The sequence below is a fragment of the Alosa sapidissima genome, chromosome 2, assembly GCF_018492685.1.
Source record: "Alosa sapidissima isolate fAloSap1 chromosome 2, fAloSap1.pri, whole genome shotgun sequence".
NCBI lineage: Eukaryota > Metazoa > Chordata > Actinopteri > Clupeiformes > Clupeidae > Alosa > Alosa sapidissima.
In genome coordinates, this window is record NC_055958.1 from 19,428,572 (window position 1) to 19,444,939 (window position 16,368).

General features: G+C 39.9%; 2 protein-coding genes across 8 annotated transcripts in view; both read right to left on the reverse strand.

Annotated features, from left to right (window-relative positions):
* The window catches only part of dync1i2a (dynein, cytoplasmic 1, intermediate chain 2a), a 28,359-nt gene extending 22,735 nt beyond the window's left edge, over positions 1–5,624 (reverse strand). For 2 of the 6 annotated variants that reach the window (XM_042066914.1, XM_042066913.1), the window contains exons 1-4: positions 5,483–5,503; positions 2,398–2,514; positions 2,035–2,155; positions 1,029–1,119 (exon numbers count right to left, since the gene is read on the reverse strand). In XM_042066914.1, coding sequence (XP_041922848.1) covers positions 1,029–1,119; positions 2,035–2,155; positions 2,398–2,505 — 320 coding nt within the window. In that variant the 5' untranslated portion in view covers positions 2,506–2,514; positions 5,483–5,503. Of the gene's footprint in view, positions 1–1,028; positions 1,120–2,034; positions 2,156–2,397; positions 2,515–4,486; positions 4,510–5,482 lie in introns of those variants that run through there. The other 4 variants (XM_042066910.1, XM_042066916.1, XM_042066912.1 and 1 more) reach the window with 4 other exon arrangements.
* A 4,312-nt stretch (positions 5,625–9,936) lies between these two features.
* LOC121698084 lies at positions 9,937–13,744 on the reverse strand. Of its 2 annotated transcripts, none has more exons than XM_042079848.1 (7): positions 13,381–13,744; positions 11,705–11,983; positions 11,337–11,576; positions 10,979–11,224; positions 10,762–10,899; positions 10,365–10,555; positions 9,937–10,144 (listed from the first exon to the last, which is right to left on the reverse strand). In XM_042079848.1, the coding sequence occupies exons 1-7, from the start codon at positions 13,439–13,441 to the stop codon at positions 10,121–10,123; spliced, it is 1,179 nt and encodes a 392-aa protein (XP_041935782.1). In that variant the 5' UTR covers positions 13,442–13,744; the 3' UTR covers positions 9,937–10,120. The 2 variants fall into 2 exon arrangements, with proteins under 2 accessions (XP_041935782.1, XP_041935774.1); XM_042079840.1 differs by having other exon boundaries at positions 9,937–10,150.
* Between the last annotated feature and the right edge of the window lie 2,624 nt (positions 13,745–16,368).

Below are 16,368 nucleotides of genomic sequence, written 5' to 3' on the forward strand. Positions count from 1 at the left end.
CTGACAGCCCCCCCCCCCCCCCCAAGCCTCAAGAAGACCAGGCGGAGACAGATGGGGGTCTGGGGGGCGTCATGACCTCCATGTGTGTAGGAAATGGTCACTGTGGTGAGTCAACCCGCCGGGGCCTGACGTGGGTGTGGTGGTGGTGGTGTCATGGCGGTGGGGGGTGGGGGAAGGAGGGGGGCAGTGTGGCTCCGACGGTCCTGCTGCAGGCTCTGGCCGCGCTGAGGTTTCCGCAGGGGCACGACGCTCTAATGGGAGGTTAAGCAGTCCCCCTAGCAGCTCAGCCGACCCCCTACCGCGGTAGGATTTATTTAGAGACTCTCCTAATCAAACGGCACACACACGCTAAACAAGCTAAACACACTCACACTGTTGAGCACGCAAGTGCACATACATCCAGCCATGCACACGAGGATACGCACACAAGGAAACACAGCATGAGGTCTTACTAATATATTCATTTTAAACTTTTCTCACCATACCTAGAAGAGTATTATGCGATTGTTCTTAAGAGGTATGGAATTATTCAAATGCAGTGTGGGTTTGTCATCAGCACTGCCCACACAAATGGTAAGCAATGTGATTACAGGTAAATAATAATTTTTCCATTAAGAGTAGAACACTGTTGGATGTTATATTTTAGCTACCTATTCAGGCACCAAAATACATTTGCTCAAAACTTGGGTCTTCAATTAACGTCTCATTTTAGACTTTGTTTTCTTTTTTTCACAATGTTTATATTCATTATGTACATCTAATTGTGAATCAGACTATACTAATGGAGAGAAAAACATTTTTAAACCTTTAGAACAATCCTGCGCACCAAAGGCTGGTACAAAGACAAGTCTACATATCTTGCTTCGGAACAGAAGAAAAAGCGTTCATGCAATGCTGAGACCAAGCACTCCCACTCCCACAACAACAGAGCAGCCTTGCATTGGGGGTATGAAGGCCTCCAGCTCCGCATGAGAATCAGCTTCATTTTGTCATTAAAAATCTTACGGGGGAGGGAGGAGAGATTATACCTGGGTCCCACGGCGCCGTCGCCCGAGTCTTGGCTGCCTGCCTCGCTTGGCGTGCCCACCGATTTGGCAGTGGGAGACATGGGTGAAGGCACTAGATATGGAGACAAACGAGCAGCCGTCACTCGGTGCACACGCAGAGTAACAGTCACCTCATCATGCCAAAACACACGTGTCACATTTGGCCGTGTGGCTGGAGGGCCAGAGGGGGCAGAGAGAGAATGCAGGGTGGAGAAAAAATATCTTCCAATGCAATTTGAATAAATCAAAAGCAATTATATTCACAACAATCCAACTGGAGATTCAGAAGGACTATCAGGCCACTGCTCAGACTACAGATGTGCAGTCAGCTACTAATCACATATGTTTCATCCATACATCTCCCAATACATAGCTGCATTGGGTTTAATGTAGATCTGTTGTTAAGCGCATTAAATGGTCAATTTAGAACCTAGAAACAAAAGCTGACAATCTGACAAAAATGAAATAGGGGTATTTATGCCAAACCAACATAAATTACATTTTCAGCAGTGATTATAAAAATGTTTTTTATGACTATTGTCCATAGAGTGAAACACAGGAAGAACTGCGAGCTTTAGCACTATAACCAAACACTGTAGTAACTCAGTCTGTGAAGAATCACAACAGTTTGGATAGCATCAGACTCTACTACTTTCCCATCCGCGGTCTTGTGCGACATTCTCTGTTTCAGCATAAAAACAATGGCACTACCCACATCTAAGATAGACTACTTCTGCCCCCTTCTGTTTGGTTGCAAAACTGCATCTTAAAAAAATGTTTCATCATGCTTTCCATCCATATCCATAAAAGCTAATATATATATATATATATATATATCTCTACGCAAGTAAAGTACATCACTATACTCTTTATTACTGTCTAACAGTGGCACTTCGACCTTTAACCTGATTGATGACATGAAGTAAATATTAGTAGTAGTACACAAGAGGTCTTGACTCTTGTGAGTGTCCCGTGTAGCTGCTCTTACCGACGGATGCGTCCGATGTGATGCCCATACTCTGCAGCAGAGCCTCGGCCTCGCGCCTCTTCCTGTCCAGGTCGGAGTCATCGACAGCTGGAGCTGCATCCTTCTGCTGCTGCTCTGCTAGCTAGAGGAGACAGAGAGGGAGAGAGACAGAGAGGGAGCTCAGCCTAAAGGCCAGTGAAAAAACCTCACTGATGATACTACAGTCCTGTGGGCGAACGTGACTACGGAGCATCCCTGTTCTGCCATGTTGGTGTTGACGTGTGTGTGTGTGTGTGTGTGTGTGTGTGTGTGTGTGTGTGTGTGTGTGTGTGTGTGTGTGTGTGTGTGTGTGTGTGTGTGTGTGGTGCTGGAGCCTGGGATCACCTCTTTCTTCTTGCGCTCCTCCTCTTTCCTCTTCTTTTCCTCTCGGATCTGGGCCAGCCGCTGCTTCTTCCGCTCCAGCTCGGCCTTCAGCTCACTCTTGTCAGACATGGTGCTGAGCTGAAAGCACAACACACACCAGCTAAAAACACACAGACACACACACTCCGACTTCCTCCCTCCAAACTTCACTTTCCCTCTTGACGTCAGATGCTGTCTCTCGCTTGGCTCCTGTGGCTAATACTGAGCGGCACTCAAAACCGGAACACAAAAAGACCTGTTAGCAACTTTATATGAAATGGAACTGAAACGCAGAAGTTTACACAGGAAGTGTGTGTGTGTGTGTGTGCATGCGTGCACGTGTGTGTGTGTGTGTGTGTGTGTGTGTAGGGGGGTGGTTCCCTGATCAGAGGAGGTCTGACCACCTGGTCTGGAGCACCCCTCTCGTGCCGGGAGTCCCCATTCAGCTGTCCTTTGTCCGCTCGCCTCAGTGTCTGACTCTGTGCTGCGCTCTCCAACAGATTAGGTGGATAATTTCAAGAGTCACTTTTGTCCGCCCGCATACAGAATTAATCTGCTCTCCATTGGTACACAGCACCTGACCCTTTCAGCCACCCCAAGGGTGCCACTTCAAGACAGTGGTCTTAATTGCACTACTTAAGGACCATCAATTGGTGTCCCCCCGGCCTGAATGCGAGTTGGGGAAGAGTTTTGTTCAGCCCAGTCCGTGTTTAGAGCACTTCTAACACAATGCTTTTAGAGCTTTCAACTGTTGGAGCACACCAGAGAGAAATACATTTAAACAAACAAGGAGATAAATCGTAACAAAAGATCAACTGTAAAAGATCAACTCGGAAGTATATAAAATCACAGAGGGGGAGGCATACTGACCGAGGTGGTAGAAAAGAAAGAATCCTTAAAATATTTGAAAAATAATTTTGTTTACGTATTAGAAAATGAATACAGGCCTAGTGGTAATTCCACCACGGCTTGCCTCTATTTCTGCACAACGTCAACAAAGAGACAAATCCTATAAGCCAGATCTGTCTGAGTGAGCTAGGCATTTGCTATCTGGGTGAGTCGTGCCAGGGAAAAATCAACTGCTGGGATGGAAATTATTAACATGATGTATGCTGGGGTTACATTATTGGTTTCATAAGATAGACCAGACGAAGCATCAAACAAATCACCAACTGAATCACAACTTCACGTCCTCGTCAATCATTCATTCAAAGCCTTTCGTTTAACCTTGTTCTTGATTTTATCTCAAATTAAATATTTGTGAATTAGCCAGAGCTGCAATAACAGGGATTTGTTAACCAGCATGCAGAATTACCCTTACTTTTGTGAATAATCAGAAATGCATTCAAACTAAATGCAATAAACTAGCAGCAACAGTAAAAATCAGGTCACAGTAAGCACATCTAAAACATTTTAGTAATCATAACAGACCATTATGAACAGCCTTTTGCCTTCTATGTTTATGTCAGACTAAAGTGGTGGGAGATGTATTTGCCAGGCCATTAAACTGCACTCAGTCTCATGTCTTGCCATTATGATGCTTCCACAGATTGACCAAAATATCCTTATTCAAGCACAATTTTCATTGTTCACAATATTAACAGTTTTTCTTTCTGGCTGCGTGAAGCTCACAACTCTGATTATCAAGGAGTATTTTGCTACTTCCTGAAGCAATATGATTAACATGTACCAACATTTTTAAAAAGCAACATAGGCAGCTGTATGATGAATGTACAGCAAAAAAGTCAAGGACTGCTGGTCGTGTACAAGAAGTAACATTTCAGTCATTTTAAATGTAGCCTAGCCTATCATATAGTAATGAATACTGAACCAAAGCTTGACTTTCAAAAAACTATTCGCAGATCAAATCACAATCCAATATCTCAATTAGATATCTAATCATTTCAAATTGTGCGCTTACAAGATTCAAAGCAAATTATGTCAGTATATAATGGTCAGTGGCATATTATGACAGATGTTTTCAACTGTTCCATGGTCCATTGGTGGTCCATGATTGCAATGTGAGTGGTCCCTAGCTATTCAGTAATAAGTATAATTTCAGTATTTTTACCTCACACCCCACAAGAGTGTTCCTCGGGTTGCTTTTCAGTCAGAATGGTGTTACGTTACCTGATATACAATCAGTAAAAAAATACTTGTATTATTTGCTGTACCTGTGACTCACTATGGTCTCTTATTTGTAAACTAGCCAACACTGACATGGCATATCTTGAACTCCAATACAGTATTTCTTCAAACACATTCTGACCGCAATTACTGCTTATCTCTGTCACACAGGCTGTGGGGATCATCTTAGCAAAACAAAACGAAAGCTAAGCAGTCCGGAGTTTAGCAGGAAAATGCATTCTGATTTCACCTAGAAAATATTTCTAGACTGGCATATGACGCCACACCCAAACAATTCACAAGCGGACAGCTGACTCAGCTACACTTCTGCCGAAATGTGAATAGGCTAACGGCACTGGAGGGTAACGTTATTGCACTGCACTAGCATGCAAACCACCGGCTAGCGAGGCAATTCTGTAACATAACGGCTTTGCGAGGACAGCACAAATATGCTGTCGGGAAATAATATGTCCATACCCCGAGGCATAGCTAACAATCATCCTTGATGGACCGGAGCTTTCCTTAACGTTAACATCTCAGTGAAACAGGCAAAATTCGCTGCCCAACTTAACGTTACGTTAGCTCCAGTTCAGCAATCCTAGCAATCACAGATAGCATTTGACATGATTCGGAATAATCATGTTTCAATAGAATTTCGGCAAACTTTATGTAACTATTGGGTTACTAAAATGAGATGCAACTACTTGGTTCGTCTTTACTGTGAGTTTATGTTAACAACAAAAAAGATGGTAATGTTTTCGTTTGCTAATTTGCGCTAGCTGATGAAGTCTGACGAGTTTGGGTAATGTTAACGTTAATGTCAGCCAATGATTTCAGGACAGAAACAGATACAAACACACAGGTCACTTTTCTCATTGTTGCTCATTTCTACACATAACAGCATACGTTAACTGCTTGATATTGATAATAAACAACAAACCTGACAGTAACGTTACTCTTGTGTACCTTCAGCAATACAACCGCGCTAGTGGTGGTACCAACAACTTTTCCTGGTGTGGGAGGTTGAGGTGCAATGCTACGGGTACCCGGATGGTACAAATGGATGATAAGTTGCTGTGAACAGATTTTAGATTCTAGATCTTTGGTTGTGAACATGCACATTGCATTGTTTTAAGCCCCTTATAGTTGAAATCTAAACTTCACAAAGAGACAAATAACGGCTGTATGTGATACCCTCTCCTAACACTTCTACAACAACCTAGCACACTTAACAGGCACTTATCATGCACTTCCTTCTCTTCGCATTGCATCCTGAACTACCACTATCTCCTACCACATTTTGGCTAGTAGTAGGCCTAGCCTACTATAGGCTATCCTCTGTAGTTTGAATGTTATTACTTATTTTGTAGCCTACTTTACTAAATGAATACATTTAGCCATAATGTAATAATGCAAGTGTATGTTGCACAAATGTTGCAGAGAAAGATTCATTGGTAGTATTGAACACAGACTCCAAATAGGAAGCATATTGACTTCAAACAATTGCAACCAGATCATAATCATAATATACTTTCAGGGGACATGATGTCCACCACCTCACACTCCCCTGAAAGCTGGTTAAAGGAGAATTCTGGTGTTTTCACATAGATATCTGTTTTTCGAGGTCACCGAATAGCCTGTCGGTATGGAAAAACCCCTCCGTTCTACCTAGCTCGAGTTTCTGTAGCCAACAGCTAGAGTCGTCAGGCAGCTAATGCTACACTCTGGGAGCAAATTCAGGAGCCCCCATGTTCATGCCCCCAGAGTAGCACTGCGGATTGTGTATGAAATACACCCTACACATACACAATCACTTGGGGTGGTGGATACATCTGGCATGCATGCGTAAATGTAAAGGGAAATACTTTTGTGGTCTTGGGTTCCAAATCCGCTTGCCTCACATAATGAAGACACAATGTAAACTGTCTTGCTGGTGGCATTTTTTTTTTAAATATGTAATAATATATAAATGTACTGTTGAACACAAATCAGCTTCTAAACAGTTAGCAAATGTGATAATAATGAGATTTCACTGTGTTATTAAGCCTAGGTTTTACATCATTAGGCCTATATAAACCATGTAAGTGGCTTTGTAAACCACAAACCAAGGTCACTGTTGATTCAGTTGAGACAGGAAAGCAGCAAAAATGGTTGGGCAAATGACACAGATCTAAGCAGGTGGGAGATGAAGAAGCAAACAGTGAGAAGCAAGGGGCTTTGTCTTTTTAATCATACAAAATAAATATAAAACATAACAAATATCTTATTGTTACGAGAGTAATGTGACTGTATTTTTTTTATAAATGACAGAGTACATTGTAATGACAAAGCATGTCACATGTCTATAGCGAATCCACAATTGAACTCAAGTCTGATAATTGCCTTTAAACACTTTATTTTGCAACCGAAGAGATACAGCCGAAAATGTATACTATAAAAGCCACCATTAAAATATAAAATCACAGCGAATTGTTTAATTTGACAAATACTTATACCCACTTTGATAAAGAAATAAGTGATGTAATGTCACAACTGAATAGGGTAAATGAAAATAGCTGATGCAAAGTTCATACCATGTGCATGTATTGGCTGTTCTTTACCATGTCAGGCCCGGGTTGGCCACTGTTGTGGAGTTGAGCAGGCCTCACACGAGGTTTAGGGACTTCGGGGAGGGGCCCTCTTTCCCTACGTGGCCTTTTGAGGGGAGACTCCTCAAGTTGATGGTCAGACGAATGAGTCAGGTTGGCCAGTCTCAGCTCCTTTTCTACATGGACAAATAAGCAGTGTCACAGCAAAGGATACCTCAGTTAGCCCGCAAACAACAGCCTTTCTCCTACATGCATATGATATAGATGACTTGAAATGCATCTGTTTCTTACCTCTCTCTTTACTCTTTTTACGTTTGCAAAGGCAGCACGTGATGCTGAGAATGATTAACACCACTAGTCCTCTTCCAGCCAAAATCAGCCACAGGTCCATTCCAGACAGCTTTTGTTGCTCTGCATCTATAAAGATGCAATACTCTGACTCAGTTATGTGCCCAGCACCTAAAAAAAGGATAATAATTTACATTCTGTGTTTCATCAATGAAGACTTCGCAAGAAGGCTGCACATTTTCAGTTCAAATCACACTGGTTCCATTTTTAACGGCACATGAAAAAGTGTCATTAGACTTTAACTCTGCTGTGCTTAAAGTCAGAATTGTGTTATCTCTCCCAACCAGCTTCTGACCATTGAGGTTTCATTCATTCAAAGGCCATCCCGGTGGAACCCATGCATGTCATCTGCACGGTGATAGTGCCTTTGTTACACCTGAAAGTCCCGGTGGGTGTGTTCACCTGCACTGTTGTACCTTAGTTTCCATTAAAAAGGCAATAAAGGAAGGATTGCCAATATTAGATGCTCAGATGCGGTCCAGAATAGAAAGTATTAAACCAACCAACACAGCAGTCGCATGGGAAACATGGTAATACACAAACCTAAGCACACAGGTTTGACCTGACTGCTCTTCTTCTCACTGACTTCATTCTTGACCGTGCAAGAGTATCTGTCTCCAGCCTTGAACAGGTCTGCGGTCAGAGTCAGTGTTTGCAGCAATCATCTTACAGCTGTTGTTTTTCTATTGCAAGTTTTACAACAAAAAATAAAACATCATAGTAATCAATACAGTACTGTATTGTATGTATACAGTACAGTACAGTATACAGTACAGTACTGTATGTTACTGTACTGTAAACAAAGCAAAAATAACTCCAGGAAAGTGTAATTGTAGAAAATAAGTACTGGTAGTAAGGGATGGTGTTGCAGGTTTAGTGGGCCTAGATCCCACCTTCAGTTGGGTTCTGGACACATACAGTCACCTCATCTACATCAAACAATGTCCCAATGTCCTCCTGGGCTAAGAAATGGGGAAAATATCACTTCGTGTGCTGTATGCACCCTTGAACTGACCCCACCTCAATGTCTCCGCATTCCTCTTCCATTGCTTGCAGAAGAGGCATGCAGGCATGTGGTTAGTGGTCATATACTTTCCATTGTCACGCTAAAAATAATTATTTAATAGGCTTAGAAATAGGGTGTACCGGGGCAAGTACAAAACTTTACACGGGTACAGTAAAGGTAGACAATTGAACAGGTACATGATGGCTTACCTGAGTTCTATGTAGTTCTAAGCCTCAGACTGATTGTTGTTCAGTTTTCTCAGTTAATTGGTCGGTCGTAAATTAGTCAAAAGAGGTCCATCGGTATTGGCTGAGCTGCACACACCACAGCCATTGGAGGTAGTCACACTCATTGGCTGGCCAGATGTTTGACCTTTTTCCTTCTTCACCAGGCATGCCTAATGTGACAGTAGGGGGTGCTGTCATATTGCACAATCTGCTCTTGCCTACTCTCTCTGTAACAGGCTATATCAATTGTTTTTCATCAGTTTAAACAATTTCAACAATTCTTCTAGTTTTGTATTAAATTGCAAACTGCAATAAACTGACCTCAAAATGTATATATTTTGTAGAGGAACTTTCAACAATCAAAGCTACAAACTGACAATGAATATAGGCTTGGCCCCTAGGCCTACATTTGAAATACCAGGTTTAATTTTTAAACAGGCTATGTTTCCATTATTGCAATGCTCTGGATTAGCCTTTGCTAAATAACTATATTGTCATGAAATCATCTGATGTTAAATGCAGTGTCATCAGACAACCAGAAGTGTTTTCAGTTTGTATTGATTTGTTTTAGGCTATTATAATAATTTTCAGTCACCATAAAGCCTTACAACTTGTGATCCATATGAAATTCAACTAAATATGTACTGTACACACATATTTATTTAGCCAACATGATTTCCTCGAATTGTGCTAAGTTGCTTGAGCTATAAAAAGACATGAAAGACAATTATGGTGTGATTTAAACCATAGTGTGAAAACACCTCTCAAGGGAAAAACGTTTGTGGTCTTGGGTTCCAAATCCGCCGGCCTCACATGAGGCCATCGTGTGACACGATGTGAACTGCTTTTCATGTTTCTGGCATTTTTTCACCATTCATCACAAAATATATAATAACAACAAATGAATGTGTTGTTATGTCCACAAGTCAGCTTGTATTAGTTTTGCAAATGTGTCAATAATTTCACTGTTGTATTAAGCTTAAGTTTTACACCATTATATAAACTATGCAAGTGGCTTCAAAATGTCAGTGAATGCCCTGGTATGTTCTCATAATACAAGGTGAACAAGATGTCTCTATCTCTTGCTGCTTTGTAAACCACAGACCAAGGCCCCTGTTGATTCAGTTGAAACAGGAAAGCAGAAAAAACCCATTTGGTTGTGCAAATGACACAGATCGAAGCAGGTGGGGGATGAAAAAGCAGACAACACTCAGTGAGACGCAAGGGGCTTCGACTTTTTAATCATTCAAAATGAATCTAAAACAGAACAAATTATGAAAGTTATGTGACTCTATGTATTGTTTTAAATGACAGAAAATATACATATTCAATATGAGAACAACATGTATCAATGTATTCAAACAATATATCCAACAAAAGTATGTCAGTTGATAAAAATGCATTTTCTTTTAACGGTCCACAGGGAATTCCACCTTATTCAGAAAAAAATAAAGCCTGTGAAAATGTATACTATAAAAGCCCCCCTATAAATAACATGTTGATAATAAAGTATAAAATCCCAACAAAACCCAGAGCATTGTTCCATTTAACAAATGCTTACCCACTGTCTTTGGTAAAGACAGAAATAACGAATACATGAAGAAAGGAACAACTGAACAGAGTAAATGTGAACAAATGAAGCAAAGTTCATACCATGTGCATGTATTGGCTGTTCTTTACCATGTCAGGCCCGGGTTGGCCACTGTTGTGGAGTTGAGCAGGCCTCACACGAGGTTTAGGGACTTCGGGGAGGGGCCCTCTTTCCCTACGTGGCCTTTTGAGGGGAGACTCCTCAGATTGATTGTCAGGCGAATGAGTCAGGTTGGCCAGTCTCAGTTCCTTTTCTACATGGACAAATAAGCAGTGTCACAGCAAAGGATACCTCAGTTAGGCCGCAAACAACAGTCTGTCTTCTAATGTGAACATGTGTCTGATGTGCTACCCATAGTGGTCATTTAAAAAAGTGCAAACTCACAGACTAAAATCAAAGAAATCAACCATTAAAGTCTCAGATGCATATAGATTACTTGAAATAGCATCTGTTTCTTACCTTTCTCTTGACTCTTTTTACGTTTGCAAAGGCAGCACACGATACTGAGGATGATTAAGACAACCACCAGTCCTCCTCCAGCCAAAATCGTCACCATCAGCCATAGGTCCATGTTAGGCCACTTTGACTGCTCTGCAACTATAAAGATGCAACATTATGACTCACCTGTGTGCCTAGCACCTAACTTAGAATCATTTACAGTCTGTGTTTTCTGTACCTTTGCAAGAAGGCTGCACATTTTTACTTTGAATCACAGTGGTTCCATTTTTAATGACACACGAATAAGTGTGATTAGACTTGAACTCTGCCTCGGTTAAGTTCAGAATTGTGTTATCTTTTCCGACCAGCTTCTGACCATTGCGGTTCCATGAGAAAACCATCCCAGTGGAACTCACGCATGTCATCTGCATGGTGCCTTTGTCACACCTGAAAGTCACAGTGGGTGTGTTCACCTGTATTTTACCTTCAGTTCACAATAAAGAAGGAAAAAAACAAGGGTTGTCAATATCAGATGCGGTCCCAAATAGAAATATGAAACCAACCAACATAGCAGTCACGTGTAGTTTTACACAAACCTGAGCACACAGGTTTGACCTCACTGCTCTTCTTCTCACTGACTTGATTCTTGACCGTGCAAGAGTATCTGTCTCCAGCCTTGAACAGGTCTGCGGTCAGAGTCAGTGTTTGCTGTCTCTGTCCTATCTCTTGGTTGTTCCTGTACCAAATGACATTCACTTCTGGACCTCCACGTGTGCATGTCAGTACAGGCCATTGTCCAGCGCAGCTGTACTTCACCTCAGGTGTCTTCACCGATTCTGGAAAATAAATCACAATTTCCAAGGTTGATACAGTATAAAATAAAGAATGACCATGTTCAAATTCAACACAGAACATACAATTGTATTGCTGACATGAGCAGTTTTATTATGATAGTAATATTTACCAAGGACACAAAGACGCTGGGATGAGAAGTGAACATGGGCTCCCTTGCTATCATGGACTGTGGCTTCATATGTCCCAGAATCAGATGACTTGATATTGTCTAATATAAGTGATCCATCAAATTTAATTTTGCGCTTTTCGTCTTTTATTTCACCTCCTTTGCTATAGAACACTCTTTCTTTTCCGTGCATCCATTTTAAATGAGCATCAGCTGTCAGGCCTTTGTATGGCAAAGGGATGAGGACATTGGCACCTATTGGTTTGGAAATATTGCAAGGTGCTGTAAAGAGAATAAAGGTTGGAAATATATGTTAGCAAAAACCTGCAGACACACACACACACACACACACACACACACACACACACACACACACACACATATATATATATATATATATATATATACACACACACACTCACAAAGCAAAGAGAAAAAAAGGTGTCCCGTAATACTTTATTTAAAAGATAATGGAACACATTAACACTGTGATGTTGACATCATAGTACTATAATAAAGGCGTCAGAATTTTGACTTGTTTACACCGTGAATAATCCCGATTACCCCCCAGATACAAATGAAAACCAACATATAATGTTCTGCCATGAATCTTAAACCTTACTGATGGTTGAGACTCATTATTTGTGCTAAATAATACAGGTTTGCATATGCACAGGAAGGAACTTGTACTTGTAAGAATTTCCTCCCTTGATATTTCATGGCCTATGGCATTAAACCCCATACCGATGAGTTTTCCTATGTGAATGTAAAGACACCATTGCACACCATTGTCTCTAGAGGAAGATCACAATCTGATTAATGTCAGGATAGCAGACCAGTTGGTCATCTTAGTGAGGCTTTGATAATCATCACAAAACATTGAAGTGCCTCCTACAGCGATGACTTATTGAAGAAGAGTCATTGTGTCAAATTACACACATTTGTATATTTATCTGTATAATATTAACATTTGTTGAGCAATGAATAGGACCATCAGGAGTGTCTGAACAACCTGACACATCTGTTCTAAACTGATAGAAATGATCAAGGAGTTATTTTATGTTGTCTTCACTTTATACAGAACCTTCATGTACATGAAAAACGCTACGGCCCCTAATTTCAATATGGGCAAAATGCAAAGTCAATAAATGAGCGTAGTGTCTTGTTCATGAACGTAAGTCATGTGGCGCGTGAAAACGGAGCTGACCCAGCAAGGTTTATGTTTAGGATCACGCTCATGGTATTAAATTATTTTGTGTAGTTATGAAATTATCGTTAGATTTTAGATTTAAATTTGGCCCTGTGAAAGGGTAGTGCATGGAGTTAACAAATGACTAAGCACTTTTCATTTTTTGCACATTTTCTGTTTAAAATACAGGCAATATATTATTCAAAATTGAAACACATGAATACACGATAATGCTGTTCCCTTCTTCAACAAAGTGCAGACGTATTATTTATTTATTTGGAAGATATGATTCAATACGGTTTAATTCACAGATAAATACAGATTAATTCAATGGGGAAATGAAACGCCAAATGTTTGCACTTCTTTTTAATAAACATAAGCACAAGGGTTTGAAGCCTCTGTTACTGGATATATAGCTACTTTTAAATGGCTCACTAATTAGAAAAAATAAAGAACTATAACAACAAAATGATTTAAATCTGTGACTCACCCACTTCTGACATTGATACATGAAATAAACTGATGTGAAGAAGGATTCCTAAAAACAACATCTCTGAAGGAATGTCACAAATCTAATTGAGGCCAAACAATGATCTGTGTCAACTGCAACAAAGGGCAAGTTAGTTGTTGTGGCTTGTATATACATGTGACACGTCATTTAGTTAGGCGTAGGTGCAAACGTGATTGTTTTTCAGTCCATTTGTTTCAGTCATTTAAAACAGGATATGCCTTCTTCTCACAAAAATAATACATGCTATCATGCAAATGACAGAACCAGACAATTGATAATTGACACAACTGCTAATTTGTTCAATTTGGTGCTGGCTGTTATAAACTGGCTAAAGAAACGGTTCTGAAACTGGCTAAACAAACAGTTCTGAAACTGGCTAAACAAACGGTTTTTGTTCTCATTTCAATGACATAATTATGGCAGAAGTGTCATGCAATGTGGGTACAGACACTACTTGTGAATCACCAAGGTTTACTTTAGTGAAGCACTGTACACAAGTCTTATGTGGGTACAGACTTGTGAATTACCGTCTTTACACACACACACACACACACACACACACACACACACACACACACTAAAAAAAACAAAGCAGTGTGTAATATTATAATGTTTAAACTATACTGCTATACTGCGATGTGGATACAGATGTACATTGGGTTAGGGGGGGGAACTATGAATTCTGTGACCACGGTGAGGTGGACTGTGCCATGCGGAATCAGATTTTTTTTAAAAGGCATTCAGAACATGATGATGGTTATTGTCCAATGTTTATAACAATACCAGTGGTATTAAATTATTCCTAGAGTGTTGATAAGTGTACATATTGTGATTGTGGATAATAAGTGTGATTTTTGAATGTTTAAAGTTGCAATATTGGTAAATAAACTTTTTGAGAGGTGGATAAACTCTAATAAGAGTTCATATTTCTGAAATTTCAGAGGTGGATGAACTGTTTACTTGTGTTCAGCCTCCACTACAACCCAGGTTTGTTGATTGTTTGTTTTGACCTTGTAAAGAATATGAGTATGGTGTGGCTATAACGTATGTTTTGTATAATCTACATAAGCAAAAAATTGAGTATCAACTAACATTGAGCAACTAAGGAGAGTGCATACTGTAAGTTAATATAGGGATAGAGAGAAGTTGAGAAGATTTATTTTCTTTAGATAGTTCATGAAGCACCATGTGGCGGTCATATTATACCTCTATCCAGTACATAGTTTTCATGATATTTCTGAACTAGGTTGGTGCTCAAACTCTGACTTATTAAAATCTGCCATCTAGGGGAGGAAGTCAATATTGCAGCATTTAAGTATGAGAAACTATTGAGAATCCATTTCAGAGCCTTCTTTCAGCCATATGTATCTTTCTGAATGTTATCCTCTGAATGCAGATTTAAGAACCACATATTAATAAGTGTTTTTTCGATCTTAGTCTTGGAAAGTTTTGGGAATAATTATTAAATAGATATCTAAATCTGTAGGCCTATTTTTGTATTTGTTTTTATATCATGTTTTGTGTACAATATTTAATTTTCTAACAAAACTGACACCAAGTCTTATAATTGTGCTGTTTTTAATGAACTGTAGACATTTCGAGAAAAAAAAACTGAACGTACCTAATTGATACATTTCTAATGGAGTAGACTAACGCTGACCACCGCACTCACACTCAGTCTCAAATGTAGAGGTGGCAAAGGAGGTACAGAGAGTGAGCTTCATATCTGGTAACAGAGGGTAACAGTCTGGAGGTTGGAGGAAATTTGATAACTTAATGGTGTCTAACATCTCCTTATTAACCTCAGTTTATCTGAACAGCCTCTTGGGACAGGCATTCAAGTGTCGGAGCAAAATCAGTACGCAAGCAAATGAAGAACATGCATGATCCATTCTTTTTCTATTTCTCTTGTGATTTCTAGTCCGAACACCAACTAAATTTAACTAAGTCTATATTGTGTTTATATCTAAGGGACTAAGAGTAACGGGTCAAGGATTTGAATCTAAAAGGGATATTAGAAGTTGTCCATTGAGGCAATGATTAAGCATGTATGTCATGGCAAACAAGGCTGTTCAGGAGTCCATCAGTGTCTACAGTAACCTCTGTGTTGTTAAAGTGTGACTTATCAGGAACCTATAGGGTTAGGTATCATATAACATGAAGATACCACCAGTGGTAAGTGTCTCATATTCAAAAGTAGGAAAGGCTCTATAATAATATTACATGAAGGTGTTTCACAAATAATAGAAATATGTTTATTTAATGATATACAGGTGCTGGTCATATAATTACAATATCATCAAAAGGTTTATTTATGTCAGTAATTCCATTCAAAAAGTGAAACTTACTGAAAGTGAAAAAGTGAAATTATATTCATTCATAACACACCCTGATATATTTCAAGTGTTTATTTTTTAAACTTTTGATGATTATAACTGACAACTAATGAAAATCCCAAATTCAGTATCTCAGAAAATTAGAATATTACTTAAGACCAATACAAAAAAAGTATTTTTTTTAGAAATGTTGGCCAACCGAAAAGTATGAACATGAAAAGTATGAGCATGTACAGCACTCAATACTTAGTTGGGGCTCCTTTTGCCTAATTTACTACAGAAATGCGGCATGGCATGGAGTCGATCAGTCTGTGGCACTGCTCAGGTGTTATGAGAGCCCAGGTTGCTCTGATATTGGCCTTCAGCTCTTCTGCATTGTTGGGTCTGGCGTATCGCATCTTCCTCTTCACAATACTCCATAGATTTTATATGGGGTTAAGGTCAGGCGAGTTTGCTGGCCAATTAAGAACAGGGATACCATGGTCCTTAAACCAGGTACTGGTAGCTTTGGCACTGTGTGCAGGTGCCAAGTCCTGTTTGAAAATCATCTTCATAAAGTTGATCAGCAGCAGGAAGCATGAAGTGCTCTAAACTTCCTGGTAGATGGCTGCGTTGACCCTGGACTTCAGAA

Excerpts from the sequence above, each read along its gene's own strand:
- LOC121698084 (XM_042079840.1), bottom strand. The coding sequence starts at position 13,441 with ATGTTGTTTTTAGGAATCCTTCTTCACATCAGTTTATTTCATGTATCA. Across the intron at positions 11,984-13,380 it reads TGTATCAATGTCAGAAGTGG|CACCTTGCAATATTTCCAAA; the intron begins GTGAGTCACAGA and ends TTCTCTTTACAG. Across the intron at positions 10,556-10,761 it reads TAAAAAGAGTCAAGAGAAAG|AAAAGGAACTGAGACTGGCC; the intron begins GTAAGAAACAGA and ends TTGTCCATGTAG.